This window comes from Pongo abelii, chromosome 6 (assembly GCF_028885655.2).
Source record: "Pongo abelii isolate AG06213 chromosome 6, NHGRI_mPonAbe1-v2.0_pri, whole genome shotgun sequence".
NCBI lineage: Eukaryota > Metazoa > Chordata > Mammalia > Primates > Hominidae > Pongo > Pongo abelii.
The window spans coordinates 74,252,452-74,266,056 of NC_071991.2; the positions used below are offsets into that span (position 1 = coordinate 74,252,452).

The 13,605-nt window shown below is 33.9% G+C and overlaps 1 protein-coding gene across 16 annotated transcripts in view; it reads right to left on the reverse strand.

Annotated features, from left to right (window-relative positions):
* Nucleotides 1-13,605, reverse strand: part of PHF14 (PHD finger protein 14) — a 198,138-nt gene that overhangs the window by 112,261 nt on the left and 72,272 nt on the right. For all 16 annotated transcript variants that reach the window (XR_008527060.2, XM_054559440.2, XM_009242979.4 and 13 more), the window contains exon 14: nt 8,642-8,810. Coding sequence is in view for 15 of the 16 variants with exons in the window: in XM_054559440.2 (XP_054415415.1) it covers nt 8,642-8,810 (169 nt within the window). In the remaining variant the exon portion in view is untranslated. The remainder of the gene's footprint in view (nt 1-8,641; nt 8,811-13,605) is intronic.

Genomic DNA, 13,605 nt, shown 5'->3' on the forward strand with positions numbered 1-13,605 from the left:
TTGCCCTTTAATGCTTTATTTTCTGTCCCCTTACAAAATTCATTCCCAAATTGGTAAGGACCATATCATATTCATCTTTCTACACCCAATTAAACTTAACACAATGCTTATGACATAAAAACTCAATTAACTTGTTTTAATAAAATAAATTTATAAGTGGTTAAATCAAAACTAATGAATGGTGATATAATATAATACAAACTAGAAGATCTGACTGACAGGCCAGGCACCATGGCTCATGGCCATAATCTCAACACTTTGAGAGGCTAAGGTGGGAAGGCTGCTTGAGCTTAAAAGTTCAAGACCAGCCTGGGCAACACAGAGAGACCTTATCTCTACTAACAATAAAAATGAAAAAATCAGCTAGGCATAGTTGTGAGTGCTGGTAGTCCCAGCTACTCAGGAGGCTGTGGTGGGAAGATAACTTGAGCCCAGGAGATCTAGGCTGCAGTGAGCCATGATCGAGTCACTGCATTCCAAGCCTGAGCAACAGGATGAGACTTTGTCTCAAAAACATAAAATAAAATAAAATAAAATAAAAATTTGACAAAAAGTTTAAATTATTTTTCCCTAATTTGGTACTCTATTATCTAATTTGCATAATGTATATTTACAGGGCTTTTTTGTTTTTTTAGACAGACTCTCCCTCTGTCGCTCAGACTGGAGTGCAGCAGCAGCAATCTCAGCTCACTGTAGCTTCCGCCTCCCAGGTTCAAGCGATTCTTATACCTCAGCCTTGCAAGTAGCTGGGTTTACACGTGTGCACCACCACGCCTGGCTAATCTTTTCATTTTTACTAGAGAAGGGGTTGCCATGTTGGCCAGGCTGGTCTCAAACTCCTGACCTAAAGCGATCCACCTGCCTTGGCCTCCCAAAGTACTCAGATTACAGGCGTGAACCACTGCACCTGGCCCACAGGGCATTTCAATAAGATGCTCCAAATTAGTAACCAATATCAAGTGGAAAATATTAAAATTACTCATTTGAGTTCTACAAACTTCTAAACAGAATGTACAAAAGACTTCCATACATTTTCACATTTTTCTTCATCCAACTCATCTTTTATGTAATGAACTAGCAAATGTATCATCTAGTTTTGCATTAATTTTTCAAGTATGTATTTTAATGCTGCAAGTTCACGTTTTCAATTCTTTTAAGGATGTTTATTTACCATTTTGATAATAACTTAAATCTTCAAATATCTGGTATGACTCCATGAATTGAAACTCTCTTCATACCAGATTGCAATTAGCATCATATGGTATAATGCCAATTAGTGATTCAATCACACAATGGTATAGCTCCATTTCTCTCTATATTTATAAATTTCTTCTCATATATTAGGTGTATTTGTAATTATCTAAAATAGTCTCTTTAAGTACATTTATTACCAAATGGTAATCACTGATATATTCATGTAATAATTTAAAATAACACAAGACACATAAACAATTTCCATCTACAAAAACAAACTTGTTATAAAAATATAAAATAATATTATCTTAGAGCTCTGAAAAAGCAATCCAGAGAAATGACTTGCTGATGTCACACAGCTGGTAAGTTTCTGAGGTAAAACTGAAACTCAGTTATCTCAACTGTCACTTCAGTGACTTTTCTTGCATGGCTAATTCAAGATTAATAATTTAATCCCAAATAGAAATAAGCAAAATCATTAAGAATGCAAATCTATTATTACACTTAAATACTTAAACTAAACTGTAACACTGTGATGCCCAATGAAGATTTCTTACATTTCAAATGAAGTTAGAGAATTATACCCAATAAAGAGTAAATTCAAACTGGTACTAGAGTCTACCTAATTTGGTAGCTCCATACTACATACTAACTTGATTCATTACCAAAGTAATTACAGCACTCTTATTTAGCATTTATCACATTACTAATATTTCCAAAGAAAAAAATTAAAGAGAATTTGATCCAAATATAACTATACAAAATACCAAGTCCTCCAACCAAGAAAATGTTGAAAGCTATGGGTTTTTTTTTTCTAGTTTTAATGAAGTGGCAGCAACTATAACTATGAAAATTCATAACTGCTTAAGATCACAACAGACGAGTTATCTTGAAAGTAGTGTCCTTGAATGAATCCTAAAACATAAGTAGAATTTAAAAGAGGGAGAAATCGTACAAAAAAGCAAGAAAAATGAAAATAAGTTGGGCCTATCTGACAAATTTCAGTTACCAAAGAGCTTGTCCCATCTCAGATGAATAGAAGTATATATAACTGGGTGGTCCTTTTCTGATACATTTTGAGGTTGAAACTACTTTAGCAACAATAAAACTGTAGGATGAAAATAATATGTGGAAGAAGGAAGAATTTTACTTTTCAAGTATGTGCTTTAGAATGTAACACAAATACGTTACCTGGAAATTCCACATGATTAATCAAGCAAGGGTGCAATTCCAAACTGATTAATTTTGACAGTAATTAGTTAAGCTATTAAAAGTAAATGAAAGTTTAAAACTCATTCCAATCTTGACACATTCCAATTTTTTCTGTTGTTTTTTTTTTTAAGAACTTGATTTAGCTAGGGAACAATTACAACCTGAGCTGCTTAAATCACCTTGCTCGTAATCTGTCCGTGATAAACTTACTTGAAAAGAGGTGATTAAAAAATCCATAGAAGAGATTGGCATGGTATTAGAGACAACGTATTTAAACTGAAAAGGTGTAAAATTATCTTATCTAGCAGGCAACTTTTAAATAGTTTATTCAGGCCGGGCACAGTGGCTCAGGCCTGTGATCTCAGTACTTTGGGAGGCTGAGGCGGGTGGATCACCTGAGGTAAGGAGTTTGAAACCAGCCTGGCCAACACGGCAAAATCTCATCTCTACTAAAATACAAAACTCAGCCGGATGTGGTGGTGCACACCTGTAATCCCAGCTACCCAGGAGGCTGAGGCATGAGAATCGCTCGATCCTGGGAGGCGGAGGTTGCAGTGAGCCAAGATTACACCACTGCACTCCAGCCTGGGCGACAGAGCGAGACTCCGTCTCAAAAAAATAAAAATAAAAATAAGTAAATATATAGTTTATTCATCTAAAACAAATAATTAAACATTTCTCTAACTTTTCTATCATTTGGACTAAAAAACATGTAATGTATTTTAATTAATTCTTTAGAGCTGAGGTTATTTTAATTTGCAATGAAGTCAAATGCATGATTCATTTGGCAAATGAACTAAATTTAAAACTAAAAGAGAGTCAGTACCTTAACATCTTTGATATCACTAAACTAGGCTTCACGTACTCACTTGTGACCAGGTCACTAAATTTAACACTTGTGTTTTTGTTGACAAATCAATATTTATAAAAATTAATAATTAAAGTAAGTCACATATGGTTAGATGAATCATAAGAAATGCTTCCCTCTGTAACTTATATGTAAAAATAGAACATGCTTATTCATGGGCAAAATTCCAAAATCAATGTTAATTAGGACAATTAAGTCAAACTTTGAAAACCTCTGTTAAGCTAAATAGCATTAGATTTATGCTGGGGAATAAATGCCAGTAGCTTTCTGGCAGCTATTCAAAAATGCTTCAATATAAAATTTATTCTAATATATATAAATATAATATATATATTTAATTCCTAAGAATATAAAATTATATGTATAGCATATATTATATGTAGCAATATATAATAAAAATATAATTTCTAAAAAATATAAAATTATACATATACATAATTCCTAAAAATGTCTTTCAATTATGAAACTACATTGAAAACAAGTTAAAGTTCATGAAATAGTCAAAGAAAATTGCTATATACAAAAAACAAATTATGAACAAGGTGTCAACTGTTTCTGTTGGCTACCAATAAACAACCGATGGAATGGCAGTCACCAAAAGTGAGTGCTTTCCCTTTGGTCAATTGACTGTAGAGTTTCTTTTTATCTAATTTAGCTTATGTTAACAGGGTTATGAAAATATATGGGAGAATAAAAAGAAAATCATGACCAATTTGTCTTAACTACTATAAACTGAAATAACTATGGGTCTAACTATATATAATAAAATATGTATTCTACATGACAAGTAAGTGCCGCTATAAAAACCTTCTCAGAGATAATGGTATGTACAAAATAAGGAAAGTCTTGAAAGCTCCACCTATTCTTATCTTTATTTCATACTCCTGGGAATAAATAAGAGTGATGGATTTCCAAGAGACAAAAAGCAAAACAGGAGTCTCAAGGTTCTGAATAAGATTACTTGAGCTAAGGATACCCACAGAGTAGATCTCTTCCAAGTAGCCAAAGTGAGTTCTAGTTCACTACAAAAACTGTTTGCCAGGGTTTCTTCTAAGAATCTATGACAGATAGAGGTTTTATAATCTGAATCGTACCTCAGAGGTCACCTTGAGTCTGATAATAGGAAACTCTGGTATGTAAAGCCCCCACAAATAACCCTTCTTTCCCAGAACTGTAGTAATTCAAACAGTTAGTATAAGTAAAATAAATATGAACATAATGTACAGTAACCTTTAGTCACTTCAATAGAACTGAATCCAAATACTTCAACATTTTTCCTAAACTAGCATCTAAAAAATATTTATATGAAACATACTTCATATTTTCAGATTCTCAAGACTTAAGCTTAAACATTATTAAACAGGTACTTTGTATATGCGTAAAATTAGTTAAAACATAAATGTAATAAAAGTAGGCTCTAGGATATTTGATTATCTCTCAAATAAAGACTGCCACTTAGAACTGGCTAGTGGCTCACATTGTTAAGTGCGATGGAAAAACGATTAAATGTGTTTAGATCCCCTTCTAAAATAATGATCTAAAAGAAATAATGCATCCTGAAAAACAATATGGTTTTCAGTCAAAGCTGCGAAAAAGTATTTTGCCTATTTATTGCATTTATTTTGCAAAAAAGAAAATACATAAAACACAACCAGAATTTGTAAGTCAGGAAGAAAGATCTCAGAACTTCAAAGAGAGTAGATGATGCATGCGTGTGTGTAAAAACAATGGAAAGAGAGGTCCCAACAAGTCCTTTGGCACTTCCATAAAAGATGAAAAGTCACTACATGACATAGAGTGCAAAGAAAGCAAAAAGAAAATCTGAAAGCTTTCAAGTTACATTAGAGTATTAGAAAATATGTCCACAAGTATAAACATCAATTTTAAAGTAACTTCAAAAGGGATATGGGTAAGCTAATTTATATTTTCTTCAAAACTGATTTCCTTGCCTAAAAGTAAGTAAAAAGTTTCCACATAGAAAATAATACAGAGAAAACGTCTAAATAACAAAGTACTTAAACAGAACTATCTTAGGCTGCCTTTACAGTAATTCTATAGTTTCACCGATGAAACATAAGAAGAATGGGACCCATTCTTCTGTGGTAAACAGGGCAGTTGCTGTCTGCCAGGAGTTCAGGTCCATGAGCTTGGGGTATGTCATGATTGCCCTATGTATGTCATGAAGGTAAAATTTTCTTCAAAATCATGATAGAATAATAAGACTAACATGAAAACAAATTATACTTTGATCAATTTATGGCAGGAAAAATGAAAAACTGACAAAAATAAAAATACTATAATAATGTATTTCAAGACAGAATGTTCCCAATTGTAATACATGAGCTGAAATAAAAGTGTAAGTAGGAGGATATTGGGAGCAATAGTTTAAAAATGTAACAATGGGAGAGAAAAATTAGTTATACATTGCAAAATGTATTTATACAAGTTAGTAAGCTGTTGTATGCCTGGTCTCTCATAATTAACTGTTCTAAGCAACACAACTAGAACACCTCATTTTTCACCATACCACCTATTGATTAAAAAAGATAAAAACAACTCTGAAATAGAAATAAGTAAAAACTTAAGGTAACAACAGGAACTCAGCAGAAATGGTAAGATCAAGATCAAAATGACTCATCACTCTCTTCTGTATCTCTCATTCCTACATTCCTTGAACAGTTTAGTATGATACCTCGCACCAATTGTCTGGTTTTCTAAATGGATTGTTGGAAGGCAGGCAGAAAAGATGAGAGGGAAAGAGGAAAGGTAATCACCATTAGTAGTTATTTTCAACTTTTATTTGGTATAAGCGTAGCACCTAAGAAATCTGCTTAGTCAAACCCCATAAATTCTAATTGATTAATTCCAGAACGGGTCCAAAGTCTATACTAGCTCTAGGGTGGGTCCAAAGTCTACATTTCAACAAATACCCAAGATGGTCCTAATGCAAGTAATCCATGGTCTCTGGAGCATCATTTCCAAACTTAGCACCACACAGTACTCTATGCTACCAAAAAAAAAAAGTGCTTAAAAATGTTTTTTTGATAAAAACAAGTTAAGAAAAAGAATAGATAAAAGTAATCCTGTTTCTAAATATTAGGATTTTTTTTTTTTGGAGCTTCAACATGCATTGGAATTTCTACAAGTAAGAAAATAATCACACTGCATTTCCTGAAATTACTGGTCACGGACTCTTTTCCTGGTGTTTCACTGACCAAAATCTGTAATAAGTCTAAAACTTTTAAACAAGAAAACTAGAGACAAAGAACAAGACGAAAGGAATGGGATTATATTAGCAAATTTTAAAGCTTCCTTATAATTCTAGGATAAAAAAAGCAGACCGGTAAAGGTGAGAAAAAAATAGAAGGATCCTTTAATATTAAAGAGTTCTCTTTTATCTCAAGTAATACTGAACTATGGGCACAAAAATATCACTGTAATATACATAATTTCCCTCTATATGATAACTCCAAAGTTAAGGATGATAATACTAGTCAAAAGGCTTTCTTGAAACAATAAAGAAACTGGAAAAATAATGTTTCATAAGAGGATAATCTTTGTAGACAGACATATGAAGTAGTAACTCTTCTCTAAGATCTAAAGAATAACTGTAGTTACCATTTTCAAACAATTATAGAAAATATTTTAGAAATAGAAACTAGCAGGCTTATTTAACAAAGGAAAAGTCTCTCTAGTTCCCTTATAAACAAAATATATTTTTGAAGCCGAAAAAAAGAGTTATAAACAGCTGAAACTACAAATAAAAACTATTTCAAGTTGATCTACTTAGAGCACCCAAAATAAACTGTTTTAATTATCTAAGAGATAACAATTCTCAGATCTGCCTCATCAATTTTACATGACCCCATAACACAAAATTGATTTAAAAAATCAAGCTGAATTCTCCTAAATAAGATATTTTAAGTGATTATAACATAGGAGGTTAATACAGATTAAAAAAATTTTTTTTGAGAAAACTGTTACTTTAAGGAAAAAATTAAAGACTCTTTAAAATGAAACAGGTAACAAAACAAATGATGACAACTAACCCTAAAAATATCTTTATATCTCCCTTGTGGAAAGGAAGATTTTTGAAAAGTGCCTGCCTCGGCTAAAGCAAGGAAAGTATGCCCTAAGAATTCATAACTGTAAGCCAGCACTTAAAGGTTTGAAATTTACACTCCTGATGTAATAGAAAACATACACACCAAACTTTTATTTAAAATATTCTCAAGTTGGTAGAGGCCCCTCCAAGGTACCTGGTAAAAATGAACATAAATGATTTCCCCAGAAGAAACTCTTTAAAACCTGGCCTCAAAGAATTTGCAATGAGAAAAAGGTAAACACCCCAACAGAAAAACTGGTGAAAGGCTTGCATACACATTTCCCAGAAAAGGAAATACAATTTACCAAAAATATGCAAATAGATGAACAAAATCATTAGTACTGAGAGAAATGCAACATAAAATGTCAAGATACTATTTTCCCTGTATCACACTGGAAAGCATTAAAACACGGACAAAAGTTTGTGAAGCAACAGAAACATTATCCATTGCTGGTATGAGTGTGAACTGGTTTGGAAAACAATTGCAGTTATCTAGCAAAACTGAAGATGCAGATAGTCTGTAACTGAGCAAATCTACACCTTAATACATAAACAAACTCCTTGTTACCATGCTGCAGGAGATATTTATAGGAATATTTTAAATAAAGCTGTATAGAATAGAAAAACATGAAAACAACCTAACTGCCCATCAACAAAGCAAAAGAAAAACTAGGTAATAATCTATTCTTTCCATAGAAAACTATACATTAGTGACAATAAATGAACTACAACTACATGGATCAGCATGTCTGAATCTAATCAACATAATTTTGGTTAAAATATCAAATTACCAGAGAAAAACATTTGATTCCATTCATATGAAATTCAAAACCTACAAAAATAAACCATGTATTATTTATAAGTACATAGATTTAGAATGTAAATCTCTTCTATAAAGAAAAAGAAGTGAATGAGAAAAGTAAAGCTAAGTAAAGAGGTGGCCTCTGGGCTAGACAGATAAAGATGAGATTGTTGAGGGGTTTACAGGAAACTTCTAAAGCTTTGGGAATGGTCTATCTTTTAAGGTGGGTGATGGATGCTCTGGTGTGTTCATTATATTATGCCTCCAACAAAACATAAACTACAAACACTCAGGTAAGCATGTGGTATATTTCATAATATAGAAAAAAAATTGTTAAGAATAACCAATAGATGTCTTTTTCTTTGACTTCTGAGTATATGTTTGTCCTGTGTCTTTCTCACCCTCTTAAATTTTGGCCTCAGAATTGTATGATGCTTATGATAAATAAAAAATAAACTACCGTGTTTCTTATCGGAATCTTCTTCGGTTCTGGTGGCACATCCTGTGGAACAAATTTCACTGGTTCCTTAATCTGCCTCCTTGATCGTTTGGTTCCATCTGGTAGGGTTTCCATGGCCATGTCTGCTTCCATGTCACTGCTCCCTGCCTGGTCACATTCTGAGCACTGCCTACATAAAGGGGAAAAATTTAAGTCATGCATTTATTATTATCTTCTGGCTTTAGCTATAGTTTTTATAAATACAAAATCCAGGTATATAAGAAGAATATATAAAAATATACACAGGTCATGTGATTACAGGGTACATAATGAAAAAACATTCAGAAATACTCCTCTAAGAGTGACTACTATGAATATAATATTTAAGGCAATTTCATGTATCCTGTAAGTATAAGAACACATTTAACAATGCTACTTGTTTAAGTGAACCAACATGAGATTCAACACTGATTAAAAAGGTGGTTTTGCCAGCTGCAGTGGCTCACACCCATAATCCCAGCACTTCAGGACACTGAGGCAGGATGATTGCTCACAACATAGTGAGACACTGTCTTCACAAAAAAAATAGAAAATTAACCAGGCTTGGTGGCACATGCCTATAATCCCAGTTACTCAGGAAGCTGAAGTGAAAGAGTCACTTGAGCCCAGGAGGTCAAGGCTGCAGTGAGCCATGATCGCAACACTGCACTCCAGCCTGGATAACGTGAGCAAGAACCTGTCTTAAATAATAATAATAATAATTTACCTTTGGAAAGCATGACTTTTCTTTAAACGACATATACTGTGATACCTGAAAATCAAAGTCCTTCATGGACCCTAACACTACTCCTTGTCACAGTTATCATATCTTTTAATTGTAGTCAATGACAACTTGTGCTGAATATACTACTTAAAGAAACTATAGAAACAGACTCCAAGAAGTGTTGGGGGAAAAAAAGGTCATATTAGTTGGTGGCCCCTACTACTTACAAAAGAAATATACATTTATTTATCAAAGGAATTTGTTAAAGTAGCATTTATAAAGAATTTTAATATGGGTAATATTAAAAATTAATTGAAACTAAAACTTTAGACAAGTGGTATCCAACAGAACTTTTTATAATAGGATTATCTACATATCTGTGCTGTCCAGAACAGTGGCCACTAGCCATAGATGGTTACTGAGCACTTGAAATGTGGCAAATACCATTGAGGAAATTTCTAATTTTAATATTAAATGATTTAAATTTAAATAGCCATATGTGGCTAGTGGCTAACATTTAGACAGCAGAAATCTAAACAACTACTGCTGGAAATCTTTATATTGTCAATCATAAAGGATCATTTCAAAAAGTAAAACCAGTTGTTAAAAGTAAATTTTTACTCATATTTTCTTCAAATGTAAAAGAATGATCAAAAGCAAATTCTCCAAAAGTTTGATAGTATTCTCTTAACAAAAATGATTATAATCTGTAAAATTGTATTTGATATTTAGTTTATATATGTTTATATCAGTATCTTTGAATGTAGCTTATAATTCTCATAGCAAGTATTTTCAAAGATTTATGATTTGATTTCATGTTCAATCAAAATTCACATCTTTCACTAATACTGTGAACTTATTAAACTGATATTTAATTGTCAAAGTGACAGCTTTAAATTTTGAACTCCAACAAGAGTTAAATACCAAGTACCATTTGTTTTGTTAATGCAAAGATATTATTCCTAAAATACAAATTAATCCTTAACGTATTAATTTAAATATCTTAAAATTTCCAATTATTTAAGAATAGGTTAGCAAAACTTTTAGCACTGGAAATACTGATCAGTGAAAGCAAAACAAAAATGTACATAATCATGTATTACTCAGAAAACTTTTATGTATCTATGGCTACACTTCATGTAAATATAGCTAGCAGGTTATCCCCTAGATTGTCAGATTACCATCATTAACAAAGATACAACTAAACGAATATACTAAATTGCTCCTGCATTTGTCCCATATGAAAACATCAAGGACTGGCAAAAGAAAATACACACCTTACAGAGTCTCAGAATTGAAATAGTAAGTATATTCTGACTTTATTAGCAGAACTGTGAAAACCTCAGAAATGTTAGATATTGTTAGTTAACTAATAATAAATGCAACAGCCTTCAAAACAGATGACTAATTATCAAATTATATTACAAAAATGCACATTGCTTCACTTTTCAGCATTAAATTATAATCTTAACGCTAACTGATCATTTCTATCAGTTGAGTGAAATGTAGTCAAACAGTTCTAATTTACTTTTTTTTTTTTTTTTTTTTTTTTTTTGAGAGACAGTCTTGCTAAGTCGCCCAGGCTGGAGTCCAGTGGCACGATCTCAGCTCACTGCAACCTCCACCTTCCCCGTTCAAGCGATTCTCCTGCCTCAGCTTCCTAAGTAGCTGGGACTACAGGTGTGTGCCACCACGCGCAGTTAATTTTGGATTTTTTAGTAGAGACAGGGTTTCACTATATGTTGGCCAAGCTGGTCTCAAACTCCTGACCTCAGGTGATCCGCCCGCCTCAGTCTTCCAAAGTGCTGGGATTACAGGTGTGAGCCACTGCGCCAGGCTCTAATTTACTTTTAAAATATGTTGTTTGTCTATTTAAATAACAGGCAAACATAATGTTATCTAAATCCCCTAGGTATAGAAGCAGGTACCTTTTCAGATAAATCATTGTTTTGTTTTTTTTAAAAACTGAAATATTTCCCCTTTGCTTCTCTTTCAGTAGCAATTACCCTTGTCAGGACATTCTTTATTCTTATGTTCATTTCCATCCCCACTATATATAATACAGTTAGGTGACAAAGAAATTTGGCTCTCTAATTCCCAGAAAATAGAAATGTTACATCCTGAACACCACAAAACACTGAACAACCCAAAAAATCAAAACAAATGTAACTGCCAATGCAGAATATATCCATTCCTATTTCAAGACAACCGCCACATGATTGTTGCAGTGGATAGAGTCCACACTGAGTAGACTACAAGAGTATTATGGACATAATACTTCTTAGCCATTCTTCAACAATCTATTAAACACTATAGTCTTCATCTTATAAATATCCTTTAAGATATGTAAAAGTGTTTCTGCTACATTAATTGGTACACAAGATGCTAAGAAATAATAACCTAGAATAAAGCCATGGCCTGTGTAATTCAATGAAATCAAATAATTATTTTTTCTTTGAGACAGAGTCTTGCTCTGTTGCCAAGGCTGGAGTGCAGTGGCATGATCTAAGGTTCACTGTAACCTCCATCTCCCAGGTTCAAGCAATTCTCTGCCTCAGCCTTCCAAGTAGCTGGGATTACAGGCGCCTGCCACCATGCCCGGCTAATTTTTGTATTTTTAGTAGAGATGGGGTTTCACCATGTTAGCCAGGCTGCTCTTGAACTCCTGACCTCGTGATCCACCCGCCCCGCCCTCCCAAAGTGCTGAGATTTCAGGCGTGAGCCACCACACCCAGCTGAAATCAAATAATATTTTAAGGAAAATCATGATTATCTTTCCTGAAGTCAAATACATACCTGGCTTCTTTCAATAATCCACTGAACTGCTATTATCTATTAATTTAGCTAAACTCACCTTAATTCTGTATATTTTTACTTAGCATACTGTATTAGAGAATAGAGTCCTAAAATTTATAATTCCCATGGACAATACTGAAGATAATCTTAACCTTTTAATCGATCCAAGCCAATTAAAAATTTAAAGTATAATAAAAATCCATGTCAGAAATTTATGCAACAGAATAACTTTCATGTTGAAATATCAAGAGGTTTTTCTCTTTTCCCTTCCTCCCTTCCCCTCCCTCCCTCTCCCTCCCCCTCCCTCTCCCTTCCTTCCTTTCCTTCCTTCCTCCCTCCCTTCTTTTCTCCCTTCCTTCCTCTCTTTTTCCCGCCCTCCCTCCCTCCCTCCCTTCTTTCCCTCCCTCCTGCCCTCCCTCCTCTTTTTCTGTCTTTTTGTGAGACAAGAGTCTCACTCTGTCACCCAGACTGGAGAGCTCTGGCACAATCTCAGCTCATTGTAGCCTCAGCCTCCCAGCTTTAAGCAATTCTCTACCTCAGCCTCCTGAGTAGCAGGGATTACGTGTCCCCACCACCATTCCTAGCTAATTTTTGTATTTTTAGTAGAGACAGGGTTTCATCATGTTGGTCTTGAACTCCTAACCTCAAGTGATCCACTCGCCTCAGCCTCCCAAACTGCTGCGATTACAGACATGAGCCACTGCGTCTGGCCTTTTCTCAATTTTCTATACCTTCTATATGTTTCTAGCACCATACAACTACAACCTATAATCAGAATGATGACCCAATGGGATTTCAGAATCTTAGTTACTAAAGAAAAATATTTAATATTTAATAGTGCTTAGACAAGAAAGTGTACTAATTTAAGCTGGGCACAGTAGCTCACACCTGTAATCCAGCACTTTGGGAGGCCAAGGCAGGTGGATCATGAGGTCAGGAGATCGAGACCATTCCGGCTAACACGGTGAAACCCCGTCTCTACTAAAAATACAAAAAATTAGCTGGGCATGGTGGCACGCGCCTGTAGTCCCAGCTACTCGGGAGGCTGAGACAGGAGAATTGCTCGAACCCAGGAGGCGGAAGTTGCAGTGAGTCGCGATCGTGCCACTGCACGAGCAGCGAGACTCCATCTCAAAAAAAGAAAAAAAAAAAAGAAAGTGTACTAATTTAGAGAATTTTATTCGTGTAAGTTAAAAAAAAAAAGGATTTTATGAATCTTTAAATGCAATAATGCAATAAATAAATCCAGTAACATTCCATATTCCAAATAATTCATGATTTACTTTTTTCTCCTCCACAATTTATCTTTTTCAGTCATCAAGAACTCAGGATCCCATACCAGAGTTTTTTTTTTCTTATGTCTAAGCTGTTAGCCATGTTTTCTCCTGTATTTAGAGTAAAGTCTTGACAGGTGCCTACATAAAAC